Source organism: Diplotaxodon limnothrissa, linkage group LG10, assembly GCF_057381915.1.
Source record: "Diplotaxodon limnothrissa isolate DT_005_m linkage group LG10, D_limnothrissa_male_GT1.1, whole genome shotgun sequence".
Taxonomy (NCBI): Eukaryota; Metazoa; Chordata; class Actinopteri; order Cichliformes; family Cichlidae; genus Diplotaxodon; species Diplotaxodon limnothrissa.
This window is the reverse complement of record NC_140605.1, coordinates 3350885-3368511: the sequence shown is the minus strand read 5'-3', so window position 1 is coordinate 3368511 and position 17627 is coordinate 3350885. Positions and strand designations below refer to the sequence as shown.

At 40.6% G+C, this 17627-nt stretch overlaps 2 protein-coding genes across 2 annotated transcripts; both read left to right on the top strand.

Moving 5' to 3' along the window:
- Positions 1 to 420: 420 nt before the first annotated feature.
- On the top strand, positions 421 to 3331 carry LOC146623731 (collagenase 3-like). The gene is made up of 10 exons (XM_085364274.1): positions 421 to 566; positions 665 to 906; positions 995 to 1143; positions 1445 to 1573; positions 1698 to 1859; positions 1962 to 2091; positions 2189 to 2322; positions 2405 to 2564; positions 2658 to 2761; positions 3222 to 3331. The coding sequence occupies exons 1-10, from the start codon at positions 468 to 470 to the stop codon at positions 3329 to 3331; spliced, it is 1419 nt and encodes a 472-aa protein (XP_085220400.1). The 5' UTR covers positions 421 to 467.
- A 2486-nt stretch (positions 3332 to 5817) lies between these two features.
- On the top strand, positions 5818 to 14642 carry acat1 (acetyl-CoA acetyltransferase 1). Its single transcript, XM_085364273.1, has 12 exons — positions 5818 to 5920; positions 9221 to 9268; positions 9355 to 9472; positions 9653 to 9748; positions 9988 to 10088; positions 10313 to 10456; positions 10541 to 10691; positions 10779 to 10874; positions 11186 to 11299; positions 12010 to 12074; positions 13056 to 13213; positions 14254 to 14642. Exons 1-12 carry the CDS (start codon positions 5870 to 5872, stop codon positions 14372 to 14374), a joined length of 1263 nt encoding a protein of 420 aa, XP_085220399.1. The 5' UTR covers positions 5818 to 5869; the 3' UTR covers positions 14375 to 14642.
- The last annotated feature ends 2985 nt before the right edge of the window (positions 14643 to 17627 follow it).

Here is a 17627-nt window from a genome sequence, read left to right as displayed (position 1 = left end):
CATGCAAAATTAGGAAACATATTCAAAGTAAAATGACAAATATACAATAAATGTTTCATCTCCCTCCTGTTTAAATACATAGAGACAATATTGTCTGAATGAGTATCAGCAAAACACTGATGAAGAAATACACTAGCATGATCCTACAATGATATGTACAGCAGTCAAAACTCACTGGTTTTATTATCCCTTACTGTTTCACTATTAACATAATATTTGGTTTAAAAATCTGTAGTTTTGGTATGTAATGTTTTGTAATGTGTCATCTCATAATCACAGAGTTGATTTGGGAATTTTCTATCTGTGCTGATCTTCTCCTCAGTCATGTCATCCTAAATATAACTATTACTGAGTCATCAGCTCAAGGAAGTAGTTGCTTAACACACCCACTCTACGATACTTCCCCTCCACAGCCTATATAACACCAGACTTCAATGTATGCACACAAGTCAAAACAGTGAAGAAGTATGAGGTCTCTCACCGGGTGTATTCTGTTCAGTCTGGCGACTGCAGTTCTCTCTGTGCCGCTTTCTGAAGTTTCTGTGGAAGATGAAAGTTTTGCAAAGGTATGTATATGTTTCCTTTGCTTGTCCTATAATTGTAACACAAGTCCTAGGATTATGGGGTATTAAGAATATTGTTCAGATCTCATGTTTTTTGACAGAACTACCTGAAGAAATTCTTCAACCTCACAGAGGAGGAGGGTCCAGCTGTCAGAAGGGGCATCAGCCCGCTGAACAAGAAGCTGGCTGAGATGCAGAGATTCTTTGGTCTCCAGATCACCGGGTCTCTGGATGCTGACACTTTGGCCATGATGAAGAAGCCCCGCTGTGGGGTTCCCGATGAACAGGTCGCTCGTTTCTCCATTTATGGAAAAAAATGGCAGAAACGCAGCCTCACATACAGGTGAATGATCTAAAGACACAACATAACACACAACGTGAGAAAATGTGACCACACTAATGATTTTCTTGATTATTGTTGTGCTCTGCAGGATAGAGAACTACACACCTGACATGTCTGTGGCAGAGGTGGATGCTTCCATAGGCAAAGCTCTGCAGGTGTGGGCCAAAGTCACTCCACTGAGGTTCACAAGGATCTACAGCGGCATTGCTGATATTAGGATCTCCTTTGTTCGCCGGGGTGAGTGCAAATCTTTTTCAGCAATGGAAGATGCACTCAGATAACATCATTATTAAAAATATGAGTCTAAAACAATAGAAAATAGAGTATGGATAGGTTACTCAGAATCAGAAAATCCTAAAGAAATGATGTACTTATACACACGATACCTCTAATCGGCATTATATTGTATTACATAGAGTTATATATGTTTTAGATTGACTGTTTGAATCCACTTGGAGATAACTATTTACCAAATGTTTCATGTCAATGTGTACACAAAATGGTTTGTAAATTTTGGCTTGTTTGCCTTATTTAACAGAACATGGTGATTTTAATTCCTTTGATGGGCCCGGTAACACTCTTGCCCACGCCTTTGCTCCCGGTGATGGTCTTGGAGGGGATGCTCATTTTGACGATGATGAATCTTTCACGTTCCGCTCAAGCCGTGGTGAGGTTTTCACTTATCATTTTTCCTTTTTTGATCTTTACGTGCTTTACGTGTGATTTTAGAAAATAACTGCATTGTCGCACTGTCCTGTAACCGGCCTGCCATTATGTGTTTTCGGCTTCAGGCGTCGTCCTCTTCATTGTCGCCGCCCATGAGTTTGGTCACTCTCTGGGCTTAGGTCATTCCAATGTCCCTGGTGCCCTAATGTACCCAACGTACTCCTACAGAAACCCTGACACCTTTGTTCTGCCTCAGGATGATGTTAGGGGCATTCAGTACCTCTATGGTGAGTACTGAGGGTCTGAATATTGCTTTGGTATTGCTGCTCGTTTTGACCTTTGGTGGATTGTGAAGCAGGGGTTCCCAAAACTTATCTTTTAAATTCTAGGTTCAAACTCTAGGAAGGATCCCTCTGTGGATGATCCCAAACCTCCCACTACTCCTGATGCCTGTGATTCTACCATGGTATTGGATGCTGTCACAACCCACAGAGGAGAGATTATCTTCTTCAAAGACAGGTTTCAGATATGCGCCGCAGCAGAGTGCTAAAACATCTAAATCCACAGTTTAGTAATGATTGTTTGATGGCTCATGTTTGCCTCTATTTATTATCAGCTTCTTGTGGCGTAGCTTCCCCCAGAGCCAGACTCCACAGCAAAGCCTCATCAGAAGCTTGTGGCCCAGTGCCCCTGTGGACATCGATGCTGCGTATGAGAGCCGACAGTTAGACACAGTGTTTCTGTTCAAAGGTACTGGTTTCTCCTTATCTATGTAAGAAACACATTCCATATTTTGGAATCTAACTTAAGCGTTTTCAATCGTTTTCTACAGGTCGCAAAGTGTGGGCCTTCACTGGCAACCAGCCCGTGCGGGGCTACCCTAAAACACTAACTGCTTTTGGTCTGCCAAAAGGAGTGAGGAAAATCGACGCTGCCCTTCATGATGTAAACTCTGGCAAAACTCTCTTCTTTGTAGGCAATAATTACTTCAGGTGAGTTGAAAGTTTACCAGTTCCAATTTTCACTGTGAACTACTCTATACTATTAACGTCAACTGGATCAATCTATTTTCTGTTTTTCTCCAGTTATGATGAGTCCAGAAAGACTATGGAGCAGGGATATCCCAGACTGGTGAATCAGGCCTTTGCAGGCCTGACCAGAAGAGTTACGGCAGCTTTCCAGCACAAAGGTGAGTGGTCCTCACTGCTAACCTGAAATTAGAGATTTTAAAAAATGTCTTGCCAGACTAAAAGTCATGCTACTGTCATTGTAATTTCCACACTTTTAACATAACAGCAGAACCAGAAGCAGCTCTAAAACCTCTTGAAAACTCTTTAACTCTTAAACTATATGCTCCAGTGTAAAACCGAAAAGTAGCACCTACTTTATAATGAGTCTAAAAACATAACCTCCCCGAACAACAGTTAAGTATTAAGTACTGAGCTTAGAGACAGTAGTAGGTGGATTTTTTTGGCAAAGTCTGCTGGCTGTATTTATGCTTTAAGCTAAGCTAACCATCTTTTAGTTTAGTGTAACCAACACATGAAAGCAGTGGCCTCATGTATATCATTGAATTAAGACAATGTATTATTTTTGTGAACCATTTCTTTAACTAGTATTTAGACTAACACTAAGCCATTGTTCTGCAGGTTACACTTACATTTACAGTGGACCCTACATGTATGAGTACGACCTGGGGACTGGGACACGGCACCGTGTGTTGAGGAACAGTTACTTCCTGCGCTGCACGAACTCCTAGACGAATGGGTCTTTGTTTTTACAGTATGTAGTAATTGTGCAAACTAAGACAAAAATCTGTAAACAAAGCCTACAGTATTATTCAAGTACTTCACTGAAAACGTTTAAACTGCACTTTTCTCAATTTCTTTTTAAACATATAATAAAAGTGGGGCTTAAGGAGTCAGTACTATGATCTATAAATATATGATCTACACATCCTTGCCTCTGCTAAATTATTTTGATCCCAGGTGGACACAAAATCTTTGCCCTTGCCTGAGTAATTCATTGTACTTTAACAACAGTTACAGCTCAAATAAGATTGTTTAGTGCTGCAAGTTTTGCTGAAACAAAACAAAACAAGTTTATACTGGAAACAACTAAATTAAAAACTGATATTGGTATCCTGATATGACTGAACACCCTCTAAAGATTTTGAGAATATTAAAGAGAAATTGAACCACTGACCAAGTAGTATTATGTTAAAGGGGGATTTAATACTGCATTGTGCTATAGCTGCAGAAGGTATGAGATTGATGAGCACTGCATTAAGTAATTAATTTTGAGAATATTTTAATGACCTTCTAAATGCAGCTTCAAATTTATTTTCTAAATGTGTTTTGTTGTAATTGCTCAGATGACTTCATTTTAAAAGGAGCATTCACTAATAAATACACGAAATGACTTCATTGTCTTTAGACTGTTGTTTCTTAACTATGATATGAAAAATGACTGTATGAATTTTAAATAACTGATGGCTACATGTCTTATTTATATAAAAGCTGAACTGTTTAAAAACATCTGATACTTTTTGGTTATTATATCCAATATAAATAATACATTCTCACACAATATAATAAATACATAACATGGCTTCTTGGCATAACAACACATCTGTACGGAGCAGAATGTCATGGTCATGGGTCATTGATTCAGTGCTTTGTGTTCATGGACTTCTTGACTAATCATTATGATGTTTCTAGAGTGACTCATATTTATTAGTTTAGTTTTTTTTGGAAAAAGGGGAAAAAACAACCTCTGCTTACCACACAGCCTGACACAGAAATCTGTACATAGACACCCCCCCCCCACACACACACACACACACACACACACACACGGTGCTGATGAAATACCCTGATGTCCTGCTTCAAGGCTTTTCAGACTGAAATCAACATGTTCTTGTTGATGAAGTGAACATGCATGAACATGACGTAAATTCCTTTACATGCAGATCTAAGGAATATATCTCCCCCTATAGACACACACACACATTAACATTGTAATGCTGGTCTTATTCACAACACTGGCACTGAATATTTCCATAAAAAATATGCAACTAGCTCATTATAAGCTTTAAAGTCTTTTCCACAGCATTGAAACATAGCTGCTAATCATGTTAATAATCTGACCTTTGCTGAAGGTAAGCTTGTGCTCCATATTATAGCGAATACTTGGATTATAATTCTTTAGCTGATCAGATAATGATCAGCTTGCCGTGCAGGGAATTATGTGTCATTTTGCATGAAAATACTTTTGCATATTTCCAAATATGCTGACAATGTATTAACTGACTCATTGCACTCTCTAACCTAGTCTGAAATAGTTAATACCAGCAATTAAACTATACATTTTAAATTGTTATTATTTTAAGGGAAACATTAACCTAACCAAAGATACAATGGCATAAATTGGGCCTCCTGCTTCTTTGATTTCTTCTTCGTACTTTCCTGCCAGACAAAAAATGCATACTGGAAGCAAGGAAACAAAACATAAGGAGTGAGGGGATGAGTGAAAACACAACAAAGAACAGAGGGAGAAAGATGCAGGCAATATATACAGATAGCAGATAAGGATGGAAGAAGGAACAGGTGGGAAAACAGCTGACACTAATCATAGGGGACGTATATGGGAAGTGAAACTGAACGATGAGGGACTATCAAAATAAAACAGAAAACCAACACTGAGACATACCAGCTTGACACAGACAAAAAGGAAGACAGAGACAGGATACAGAGGGACCAGTCAGACATGGGGTAATGACTGGGGAACAGAAGATAAATAGACTACAGAGGACAAAATATATGACGAGAGAAAATAGCAATGCACTTGTAATACACACACCCCAGACTTAAATACAAGAGCCCAAACCTCACACCAAACCCAAAATACTGACTCAAAGTCCCTGGACCATGAGAGAATCAATTTATATTCTACAGCCATTTATTCATTAAGCAGAAACGTTTCCTACTGGCACTTAAATGAATAAACAATAAACAGTGGAACTGGAACCTGTGAAATACTGTAAAATAAAATATTTATTTATATTTTTTATTTCAAGGTAAATGTGATTACTGTGTGTTGATCTTAAAAAATATATATATAACCCAATATATTTTATTTAAGCAATACACATTGGATGTTGTGGATGAAACTACAATAACTACAATGCTTAGCCAAAGATGACGTAGGAAGCACATCTCCTCCTGTGATTGGCTGATGTGTTTATTCGTGCGCTGCTGAAGGTGAAGCGTTAGTCAGTTCTGTGTCTCAGTCCGAAATGTCATCCAGTGGACTTTTAACCATGCACGCTCAAATCTGTAAACGTCTGGTAAGTGATGGGCTGTGAAACTGTCATCTTAGGTTTGTGGTCATGTTGTTGTAAGAAACAGGAAGGCTAGGCTGGCAGCACAGGGCCCTGGTTAACTTCAAGTAGCTGTGCTAACCTTGCTCTGTGTGTGTGTGTGAGTAGCGTCCTTGGCAGGTTAAAGTAATGCAAACACCTGAAAACATACTGTACTTGTAGCTGGTTGGTCAGAGTACTTTAAAGAAGCAGTAGTAGTATGCTTTACTGGCTTCAATACAGTCGACAGTGTATCAGAAAGGACTAGTTGACACCAAAACAGGCTAGCTATAGCATCAGCTGCAGCTAGCTTAGCGCCCACAAAGAGTACCATTGAAACTCTAGCTCCTGTCACTTCATTAGGCAGCTGATATTACCTGAATACCTGCCTTTATTGTCATATTTTTCACGGTGACAGTTTTATTCTAGAGCTTGATTCTAACGTGTGATGTTCGGGTCTGTGGGACACCTTTTCATTGTTTAGTAAACGTCAAGTTTTTCAGATTTATCATTATTTCAACAACGGCTAATTTTCTGTGAAGAACATAAAATAACCCATTTTAATGATCTCGCACTGTAATCGTGTTTGACACGTTTCGCCCCAGTTATGACAGATGGCTTAGCTGCTGCTTCTGGACAGGTGAAGCGGCAGGATTTGGGTTTGTTGTTGTTGTGTGTGTTTGTTTGTTTGTTTGTTTGTTTTTCCCCGGGACGGAGTCATGTGCGCTGGTGTTTGTAATTATTAAGTGAATGTTTTTTAATTAAGACAAACGGCCACGTGCACATGTAAGAAAATTAATACTAGATCTCTCATTGTTATTTATGCTGTGGATTGTGAAGACTAATATAGAGTATTCATTCACTAAAACACCAGAAAGTGTAATTGAATAAATATGATTTTATTGGAATTATTACTTGCTCATGCAAGTTTTTTACTTTTAACAGAAAATGATATTTGCTGCATCAAGTGGCTTCACACACAGTCTAACATCCTGCACATTCAGAAACTTATTATTTTGACTGTAGTAATGAAACCAATGAAAATTAAAGAATTGTTGTGCTATTACTATAAAATATAATTTGTTACTATTTTTTTTTAAATAATTGTCATTACAAATGAGTCCTTGACCTCAAAAAACAAAAAGAGAAACTTCTCTTTCTTTTTTTATTCCCACTAATACTCTCGGTGTAATTGTGTCATAAAAAACAGGAGAGCTGCATGCAGATGCAATTTCAGTGTGATTAAAAACGCAGACGCAGACTGACACGTTGCAAAAGTTCAGGAGCAACCTCTTAACTGTGTTGTGTTTGCTTAGATTCAAAAAGGTATCTAAAACATCAGAGCTGCTTCTAGCTTTGTTTGGCAGTGTGGAACAACCTGATGATGGAAAGTGTCAGACGACTAAAACATCAACTAAACGCATCCAAACTCTTTTTTTTTTTTTTTTTTACAAAGCTGAGGAGGTGACTTGGAGGGAAAAAACCAGGCCAACTCAGTCTGAAAGCTGAAAACCTGTGTGGCTGTCACATTCAATATAGCCCTCATTTGTCAGTATGTTTAATTCTATAAATTGTTTTAAGTAAGTACTCTGCTCTTTACAGTCACAGCTTGTTGTCTTTAACAGTCTCAATGTTTTTCTTTCCCTGTTTGTGTGGGATTTAGCCGCGATAACACATGCTGTTTTCATAATTATCAATAGCCTGATATAACAAGTACCCTTATTTAGACTTGTGAAGCAGCTGCCTGTGTTATTGTTTCACAGAATAGGGTTATGAGACTGTGTCAATAGTTAAAAGTGGCCAGCAGATGTTCTGGTGGAGACGGGTGTCAGAAAGTTTCAAAGCCTCAGGATGTTTAAACGTTTCACAAAACCTGTTTCTACTATGTGGTGTACATATGGTAAATGGCCTGTATTTGTATAGCGCTTTTACTAGTCCCCCTTAAGGACTCCAAAGCGCTTTACACACACATTCACACACTGGTGGAGGCAGCTACAGTTGTAGCCACAACTGTCCTGGGGCAGACTGACAGAAGCGAGGCTGCCATATCGCACCATCACCAACACCAGTAGGCGGTAGGTGAAGTGTCTTGCCCAAGGACACAACGACCGAGACTGTCCGAGCCGGGGCTCGAACCGGCAACCTTCCGATTACAAGGCGAACACCCAACTCTTGAGCCACGATCGCCAATGTGTGTTTTGTGTTTCTGCTCGTGCTTTTTCCAAACGAGGTTCAAACATTTCAGTCACATTCATCTGCCTGTTCTCGCATTCTTGTAATTCTCCATATCGTTGAAAGGATTCTCTGAGGAGTTTTAGGACTTTTAGATAAGAGAGAACATTTGGAAGATAACAGATGGGAAGAGTTTTCAGAACGTGAGTCATTTTGCCTTTATTGGATAGAACAGTGCAGAAAGTAGACATCAGCGCAGGGCGAGAGTGAAGGGGTATAACACACAATAAATGATCTGGGGCTCTAAATTCCATACGTTGGTCACTTCCTCAGCCAGGTGAGCCAAAGCAGCACCATCAGTTCAGAGTCTGAAAGTGAGCACGAAGACAGGATTTGACACTGAACACCTGCCCCAAAGCGAACCCTTGGATATCAAAAATGGTGACACTGAATAGTCTCCTCGCCCAAAGAATGAGCCATTGAGCTTGACTGGTAGCATCGTGCAACCAGGGCCAAGACAAATGGTGGTCCATCTTGTGGAGGGCATCAAAGCTGATTTTTACTCTTCATCCTAGATCCCATCTACAAATATACCAGTGTCAGTAGATGTTCCCTGATTTGATCCTTAGCAACAGAAAGACAAGCTGCAATGTGTGTTTTAGAGGTGGACGGCAAGTAGTACATATGTAACACACACTGTTGTATAGGGTAGCACAAAAAGGCTGCTTGTAGATGATATATCAATCTGTTGAAAGATATAAATGTCAGTAGTGATGACAGTTTGCTGCCTTTATATTTGATTCAATTTTCTATTTCTATTACATTTTATGACCAAAAATCAAACAGCATATTTCATAAATGGGCTTCAATAGAAGTAAATGACCAAATATTAACCATATATATGGTCTATCTATATTTCTTGGACTTGGGGTAAAATAAACATCTGTTAAGTACTTTTAGATACGTTGTTATTGTTGTATTGGTTAATAAAAACCCTAAATGTGTTGGGTCCATCAGATCCACAAAACAAAGGTCAGACACCTGTCATAAGCATTATATCAGCTGAATACTTATGTTCACTTATTATTTATAACATTTATGATCTTGTCACTGTAGGCTCACAAGTATCTGTCAAGAACCTACACATCTCATCCTTCCCTCAATGTAAGTACTATCACTGAGAGCCTGCACTGATAGTTAATCATCTGTAGAGCACAATAACATATATACACTAAATTGTATGGTCATAGGAAGTCGTCATTGTCAGCGCAGTCCGCACTCCGATGGGATCCTTCAAAGGCAGCCTAGCTTCAGTTCCAGCCACCAAACTGGGCTCTATTGCCATCAAGGGGGCCATTGACAAAGCAGGTATGTTTGGCCACTTCACTTTCACTGCTCGGACGGATCCACTTTCCTCTGTTGCTTGATAAACATCGGCTGGCGCTGTGTCCATACAATAGGTTGAGTATCTGTCTCTCATGAGTGGAAACAGGGCTGCATTAAAACTGAGGCAGCTGTGCATGTTCAGTATGTTGCCTTTGTGTTTAGGAATTGCTCCGGAAGAAGTGAAGGAAGTCTACATGGGCAATGTGCTTCAGGCTGGCGAAGGACAGGCCCCCACACGACAGGCCTTGCTCGGAGCAGGTATGACCTCTCGGCTATATTTAACCCACAATATTGATACATCTGTGGTGCCTTGAGGGATATTTTTGAGTCTGCAATATGAATTATTCCCAATTTCTTGAGCTAAACACTGTTTTTTGAATATTATCTCTTGACATTGGAGTTCAAATGTGCATCCAAGCAGAATCCAGAGCTGGTGAGAAGTTGTCTTCATCTAATTTCTGTTATAGTAAGAATGATGTCTCTGATTGCCTCTACAGGACTGACCCTCAGCACACCAGCAACAACCATCAACAAAGTCTGTGCATCTGGAATGAAGTCCATCATGATGGCAGCTCAGAGTCTAATGTGTGGACACCAGGTATTATCACCATTAAATATGCAAGGTGTAACAAAACACGAGTGCAGATTCTTCTGAAATACTGCATCTTTTGCTGTCATGCTAGTACTCGATCACAGATGTGATCCTGATAAATGCATAAATGCACGTGTTTATCAGGACTGAAAGAAACTTTTGTTTATAATGGGTTATTCTGGCTTTGTAATGCAAATTACTCTGACTATAGTTCTATATGTGTGACTTAGGATGTGATGGTGGCAGGAGGCATGGAGAGCATGTCCAATGTACCTTATGTGATGGCAAGAGAGACCCCATCCTACGGAGGAGTGAGGATGGAAGACCTCATTGTGAAGGACGGACTCACTGATGTCTACAACAAATTCCACATGGTGATCCTCATGTTCTACTTATTATTGGAAAATTATAAGGCCTATGTGCATTTAGAGCATTATAATATTGTTGCTCTCTTACAGGGTAACTGTGCAGAAAACACAGCCAAGAACTGCAAAATCAGCAGAGAGGAGCAGGATGCGTACGCCATCAACTCTTATAGCTGCAGCAGAGCAGCGCACGAGGCTGGTGTGCTGGCAAAGGAGATAATACCTGTTACTATTACCCAGAAAGGTACAGGAAGATATACCATGTTTGTCTCGGCCCAGTGACTTTAATTAGTGTTATTGCACAGCTAATGTTGTTGATGGGGTTTTGCAGGCAAACCTGATGTGGTGGTGTCTGAGGATGAGGAGTGGAGACGGGTCGACTTCAGCAAAGTCCCCAAACTGAGAGCTGTGTTCCAGAAAGAGAACGGTAACGATGAGTTATAGAGCAACATGAAGCTGTGTGAAGCATCCACATTCTTCTTGCACTTTAACACTAATTAAAATAAAACAAAAAGATTAAAAATGAGATTTTCTTTAATATTTTTAACTAAGACGTGTAACATCAGACAAATACAGTGTGTACTGTTTTTATTAAAATAACTTAAAAAAAATTGTACAAGTAGTTCTGCTGCTACAGGAAATGTTAATAACAGTAATGTGGTTGCTCATCTGTGCGTTATTAAAGGTGTAATTTATTTTGATGGGTCTCTTGTTATTTTTTTATTTTGCTGTTTTCAGGCACGGTGACAGCAGCCAATGCCAGCACACTGAACGACGGAGCTGCAGCTCTTGTTTTAATGACAGCAGATGCAGCAAAAAGACTCAATGTGACTCCACTGGCCAGGGTTGTTTGTAAGTTTTTCGTGGACGCTTGCTTCATGGAGAGCTTTACTGTTGGTTTGCTCTTGGTTCGCACTCACAAGGTGAGGAAGGAGGCAGTGCTGGTCGATATTGCTGGAAAAAACAAAAAGACAGTGTAAAACCTAACCCCAATAATTACCTGACACCATATGATCAAGTACTTGGTGACAGTGGGAAAGAAAAACATTTAACAGGAAGAAACCTCTGGCAGAACCACATTGACCACATTTTTTATGCTTTTTTCAGAGCATTTAAAATCACAAGAAAACAGCAAATAAGTTTAAGCATTGATATTTGTTAGAGGCATCTTTAAAAGAGGGTTATTGCAAACCCAAAGGCCGACTGGCTCCAAATAGTTGGACCTGTATAATGAACTGGGTAGAAGCTGACTTGATACATTTGACCATCATTTGTTCCAGTGGTATCTGTTCAACTATCTTCATTAAAGTAACAAAAATCTGTCATAAAAAATCTTCTGTTGTTAAACCGTTAGCTGGCTTTGTTTAGTTGTTGTTTTTCAATGCATCCATTTGAGTCTGACACCAGTTCTTCAGCATTTGTTTATATCAAGTCACGGTGGTAAAATGAACTCCTTTTGAAATGAAAGTGTTTCTTGTTTCCTCCTGAGAGTATCTTTGGATGACTTTTGGTTGCCAAACAGTTCATATATATCTGTACATTCTCTGATTTGTTTTACACAGCTTTTGCCGATGCTGCAGTTGCACCCATTGATTTCCCCATTGCTCCTGCATTTGCTGTACCAAAGGTGGGTTATGAGCATGTAGTCTGGCACTTACATTTTCTAATTATTTTGCAACAATGACACAACCCCCAAAAACATGGTTTTACAGATGGAGGCCACCAACAGTTTTTCCCTCCTCATCTTTTCAGTTTTTTCACTAGTTTGATGAGACTAGTCCTCTATTAGGCCAGTCTCTGTATCACCTTATGCTTTTAGTAGTCTGAGGCAATACTTGGGACCCTACAGAGGTTACACAGGTAGACCAACTCTGAAAGGGTGACACATCAACATCTGCCATTGACAGAAGGCTTTCTGTGTCTCCCAGCACAATTTCAAGAGCATGGGAGAGATTCGAACAGACAGGCAGTTACTTTAGGATAGCTGGACTGGGCCATAGAAGGTCCTTAACCCATAATCAGGACTGGTGTCTGCCCCTGTGTGCAAGGAGGAATAAGATGAGCACTGCCAGAGCACATCAACAACTCGTGTAGGAGGTCACTAAAGAACCCAGAATAGCATCTAAAGAACTGAAGGCCTCACTTCTTCCAGTCAAGATTACATAATATAAGAATAAGCCTGACCACAAATAGGAGAGTTCCAACGACAAAACCACTGCTGACCAAAATAAACACAAACTCCATTTTTCAAAAAATATCTTGATGATTTTGGTAAATAACCCAAAACCTTTGGGAAATATTCTGTGGACATGGGAGACAAAAGCTGAACAAAGAATTCAACCAAGTCCAACCTGAAAGGCTCATCGTCAGTTATCACAAATGCGCGATCCTGCTTCTTGCTGCAAAGGGTGACACAACAACACAATGACATCATCATTTAGAAACTGCATGTCGTATTTGCCTGGGTTATATTTGTTTTGTGATTACTAAAGATTGTTCATATTTATATTTTTAGGTTAAATTAAAAGTATATACAAAAGCATAATATAATAATTATTTAGACCCATATATGTGTATGACTAGACCCGTGTGTGTGTGTGTCTGCCAGGTGCTGGATGCAGCAGGGCTGAAGAAGGATGATATTGCCATGTGGGAGATCAATGAGGCCTTTAGCGTGGTTGTGCTGGCTAACATCAAGATGCTGAACATCGACCCAGCAAAAGTCAACGTTAACGGGGGAGCTGTGTCACTGGGACACCCCATTGGGTAGGTGACACAACAAAATGTTACAACTTGGCTTTAACTCACCTGGTTCTTCTCAAAAGTATTTTTTTCTAGTAAATGTGTTTACATTTGTCTGAAATATTCAGATGTGGCCCATAATATTGCAAACAATACATCATAACTGTTTCTCTTCGCAAACAAGAAACCTGACACGTGACAGCCCTGCTAACCTTTTTGGCTTTGTCAGAGTTAATTATTTAACTGGAGCAATGCTTAACCACAGGTATGTGGATCTTCTCTAAGCACTGACCTTAGCAATTGAGACTTTGTTGACTATGCTTAAAAAGCCAGCTCTGTGCCAACAAACCACATAATTTAAATTAACTCTACAAATTCTGCGAAACAGTGTGCTCAAATGTCCAGCCTGACTTATTCTAGAAGCTTGTCAATGGCTAACAAAGGTGCCATGGCCGAGATTAACTTGCTAAGAGACATTTAAGCAATATAAATAGGTGCGTATGTATATATTTGAGCCTGTGTATATATAGTATTAAACATGCATAGATGAGAGAAAATCCAAAATAAATTCAAACCTGTTTACCCAATTTATTGAAAGTCATTGAAGAAAAATCTCAGAAAAATCATTCCACTCTGGAAAAAGAACAGTCCAAATTAATCATTCCCAAAATGACTATTCATGGCAGGCTCAGCCTACGTTTGAAGCCGCCGAGGTGTTCGATGGCGGGGCTGACGTGATGTCACTGTTATGAATGAAATTTGCCACAGTCCAATAACTCCAGCCGTACTTATCTTGTCCGTTTAACATCTTTATTGCATTCCATCAGTTGTATTTATTGTTCAACAGTTCTCTTTATCCAACCTCATTTATCATAAATCACAACAGCATAGCGGTCACAAACTGTTTGCTTTTTCCGACCAAACAACATCTGACACTAATTACGTGTGCCTACCTTAAATACAGTCCCATGTTTGATTTCTGTGCACTTCTGTAGTACGCCATGGCTTTTTAAACCTAGAGTAGAAAAGAAACTATTACCCTCTATTTCTCTTTCCTCTGTCAGGATGTCTGGTGCAAGAATTGTGGGTCACATGGTGCACAACCTGAAGTCTGGTCAGTACGGGCTGGCGGGCATCTGCAATGGAGGCGGCGGAGCTTCTTCCATTCTGATCCAGAAGCTGTAAGAAGACCTGGCAAGAAGCTTCTGTTCCTTTAAGAGTGTTGAACTGTGCAGTGACTGTCTGCTGGTTCCAAAGGACTCTCACATCTATAAGCTCCTGTTAATTGTGAAGAAAGAATCTGTTACGTTAATGTCAGCGGCCTTAGCAAACAGCAACATGGGACTCCTGTGATGTCGTGACTCCAGTGTACAAAACACTCCTCTTGTTTGAAAACACGTCTTGTGCAAAAAATAGAATAATGTTTAACTCTGGTTAAATAAATAGTTTTTTGAAAGCACTGTCTTGTTATTGGTCTGTTGTGAGCGTGTGTATTTACTGGGTATTACTACAATTACCAGTTTGTGTTGTTTTTCAAACTGGCCACTAGATGCCGCAACTACCTTTCTTAAGTTAAGCTGTTCTTACACTGGATACATAACGTGCCAGAGATAAGCGATAACATTGACTGTGCTCTGTTTGGCTGCATTATCTGCAACAGCAATGTCTTTTTAACCTTTTGAAATTGGGGATTAACACTGGGATTTCCAGGCTTCTACCGTTCTACCTTTAAAAGCCGGAGAGCAGTCAAATGCTGGAAGTGGAAGCTAAATTGGCTAGTCATTCATATGTATATTAGGTCGTTACCTAGGAATTCTGGAGGGAGGGGAGTGGGGGTGAGTGATTGAGGGGGTGGGGGAGTGGAGTGTTTCAGTTTGCCATCTTAGGGAGAAATCAACACATGTCCTTTGTATGTCCTTTGTTGCTGACATTTATTGATGAAAACAGTACAAAAAACCAACCATTTGTACACATATTTACAAATAATGATAAAAAGTGAGTGAGTACATTTCAACATTTTCAGCAATCACTCACAATCCTGGCACTGCCACGGTATCTGTCGTCTGCATTTACCACATGTGTACCTGTAGCAGTGAACACATCGCACAGTGGCCTGATTTTTTTTGCATCTGTGTTTGACCTGACACGTGGCTCTTTTTCCAGGGCCAGGTGTGGAGGGTTGTGTCCGAAGCAACTGATCTTTTCTTGCCTTCTTCGCAGCTACATGAGAGCGAGCCAACTCCCTTGCAAGCTCCACCAGGAAGTCCACCCGTCTTTCCTTCGTCCCGGTGCATGCTTGATACAGCACATGTGCATTCAGTGCTGCCATGTCAATCATGTTATAAAACACGGCGACTGGCCAGCGCCGTGTTCCTTTGCGGACAGTGTACTCCCGAACCATCTGGTCCATCACATCCACGCCACACTTTGTTTTGTTGTAAAGGGTGACAGTGTTTGGCTTCCTTTTGGTGGTGTTATCAGTCTGAACCACGCTGTGCATGCTGCTAAGAATATAGACTGTCTTCTTCCGTTTGGCCGCATACGCCGTCAGCGTGGCAGCAGAGGTTGAAAACACCTAAGAAATAAGATAAATTGTTATTTCCATAGCCCTTTTACACACAATGAAACACATAAACATAGAACCACAAAAGACCTGCAACATACCTGAGTGGTGAATTCATTGCGATCTGTCTGTCTAGTGGATTGAGGAATTTCCCTGCGAATCTTGTTGACTGTGCCGAGGATGGTGGTTTTCCGTCCAAGAAGTTTTTGCGCAAGTGAAAGCGATGTGAAGAAATTGTCCGTGGTAACATTTCTGCCCTTGTCTAGGAATGGTTCCATCAGCCTCATTACTACATTTTCAGAAAGTCTCTCCCCAGTGGGACGATTGGGGTCCTTGCCAAGATATGGGAAGACATTGCAAATGTACTTGGATTTTAGGTCGCAGGCCACCCAAAACTTGATCCCAAACTTGTCCGGTTTACTTGCAATATACTGCAGGAAACAGCACCGAGTCTTTGATGGGAAAAGCTGTTCATCAACGGTGATATGTAGACCAGGGTTGTAGCACGTGATGCAGTTGGTGACAAATGATCCCCACACACTGGAAATTGCAGCGAACTTATCAGTCTTTGCTCGATCACTGCGGGTGGACTTGTCATCACTTACTTGTTTCATGTTATTTCCTTTTTCATTTCAAACAAGTAAGTGGATGTAGTTAGTAAGTTTGTTTGACCTTCCCATTGCTCACAATTTGAATTTGTTCACACTGCAGATGAGGAGACTGCTTCTCCACCGAAAAAGAGAGCTTGTTTGGGGACTGAGACAGCGAAAGATGGCACAGTGTGGCGTGAAGAACATGTGGGGACCCGTCTCCCTTTCACCCCAATAGAACCGTACGCTGCAGATGGAGAGCCAACGGCTAAGGCCAGGAGAAGTATCTCGAGTCGCCTTCAGAGCTTCCTGTGTTTCATCACTCTTGACATGCTTCATAGCATTCAAGAATGGACTATTCAACATGCACAGCAAACGGAGCATGTTCATTGGTTCATGGACCTCCCTGAACTAATGGCATTTATTGCAATTGTCATCTTGCGGGGGGTTTACAGGGTTCCATCGGTAAATGACTGCTGGTCAGCAAACCTGGGAAACCCACAGATCATTGGAACTATGGCACGAAACCGCTTCCAAGACATCATGCAACACCTACGCTTTGATGACAAGTCCACCCGCAGTGATCGAGCAAAGACTGATAAGTTCGCTGCAATTTCCAGTGTGTGGGGATCATTTGTCACCAACTGCATCACGTGCTACAACCCTGGTCTACATATCACCGTTGATGAACAGCTTTTCCCATCAAAGACTCGGTGCTGTTTCCTGCAGTATATTGCAAGTAAACCGGACAAGTTTGGGATCAAGTTTTGGGTGGCCTGCGACCTAAAATCCAAGTACATTTGCAATGTCTTCCCATATCTTGGCAAGGACCCCAATCGTCCCACTGGGGAGAGACTTTCTGAAAATGTAGTAATGAGGCTGATGGAACCATTCCTAGACAAGGGCAGAAATGTTACCACGGACAATTTCTTCACATCGCTTTCACTTGCGCAAAAACTTCTTGGACGGAAAACCACCATCCTCGGCACAGTCAACAAGATTCGCAGGGAAATTCCTCAATCCACTAGACAGACAGATCGCAATGAATTCACCACTCAGGTATGTTGCAGGTCTTTTGTGGTTCTATGTTTATGTGTTTCATTGTGTGTAAAAGGGCTATGGAAATAACAATTTATCTTATTTCTTAGGTGTTTTCAACCTCTGCTGCCACGCTGACGGCGTATGCGGCCAAACGGAAGAAGACAGTCTATATTCTTAGCAGCATGCACAGCGTGGTTCAGACTGATAACACTACCAAAAGGAAGCCAAACACTGTCACCCTTTA

Excerpts from the sequence above, each read along its gene's own strand:
- LOC146623731 (XM_085364274.1), top strand. The coding sequence starts at position 468 with ATGAGGTCTCTCACCGGGTGTATTCTGTTCAGTCTGGCGACTGCAGTT. Across the intron at positions 567-664 it reads AAGATGAAAGTTTTGCAAAG|AACTACCTGAAGAAATTCTT; the intron begins GTATGTATATGT and ends GTTTTTTGACAG. Across the intron at positions 2,565-2,657 it reads GTAGGCAATAATTACTTCAG|TTATGATGAGTCCAGAAAGA; the intron begins GTGAGTTGAAAG and ends GTTTTTCTCCAG.
- acat1 (XM_085364273.1), top strand. The coding sequence starts at position 5,870 with ATGTCATCCAGTGGACTTTTAACCATGCACGCTCAAATCTGTAAACGT. Across the intron at positions 9,473-9,652 it reads GGGGGCCATTGACAAAGCAG|GAATTGCTCCGGAAGAAGTG; the intron begins GTATGTTTGGCC and ends CTTTGTGTTTAG. Across the intron at positions 13,214-14,253 it reads TCACTGGGACACCCCATTGG|GATGTCTGGTGCAAGAATTG; the intron begins GTAGGTGACACA and ends TTCCTCTGTCAG.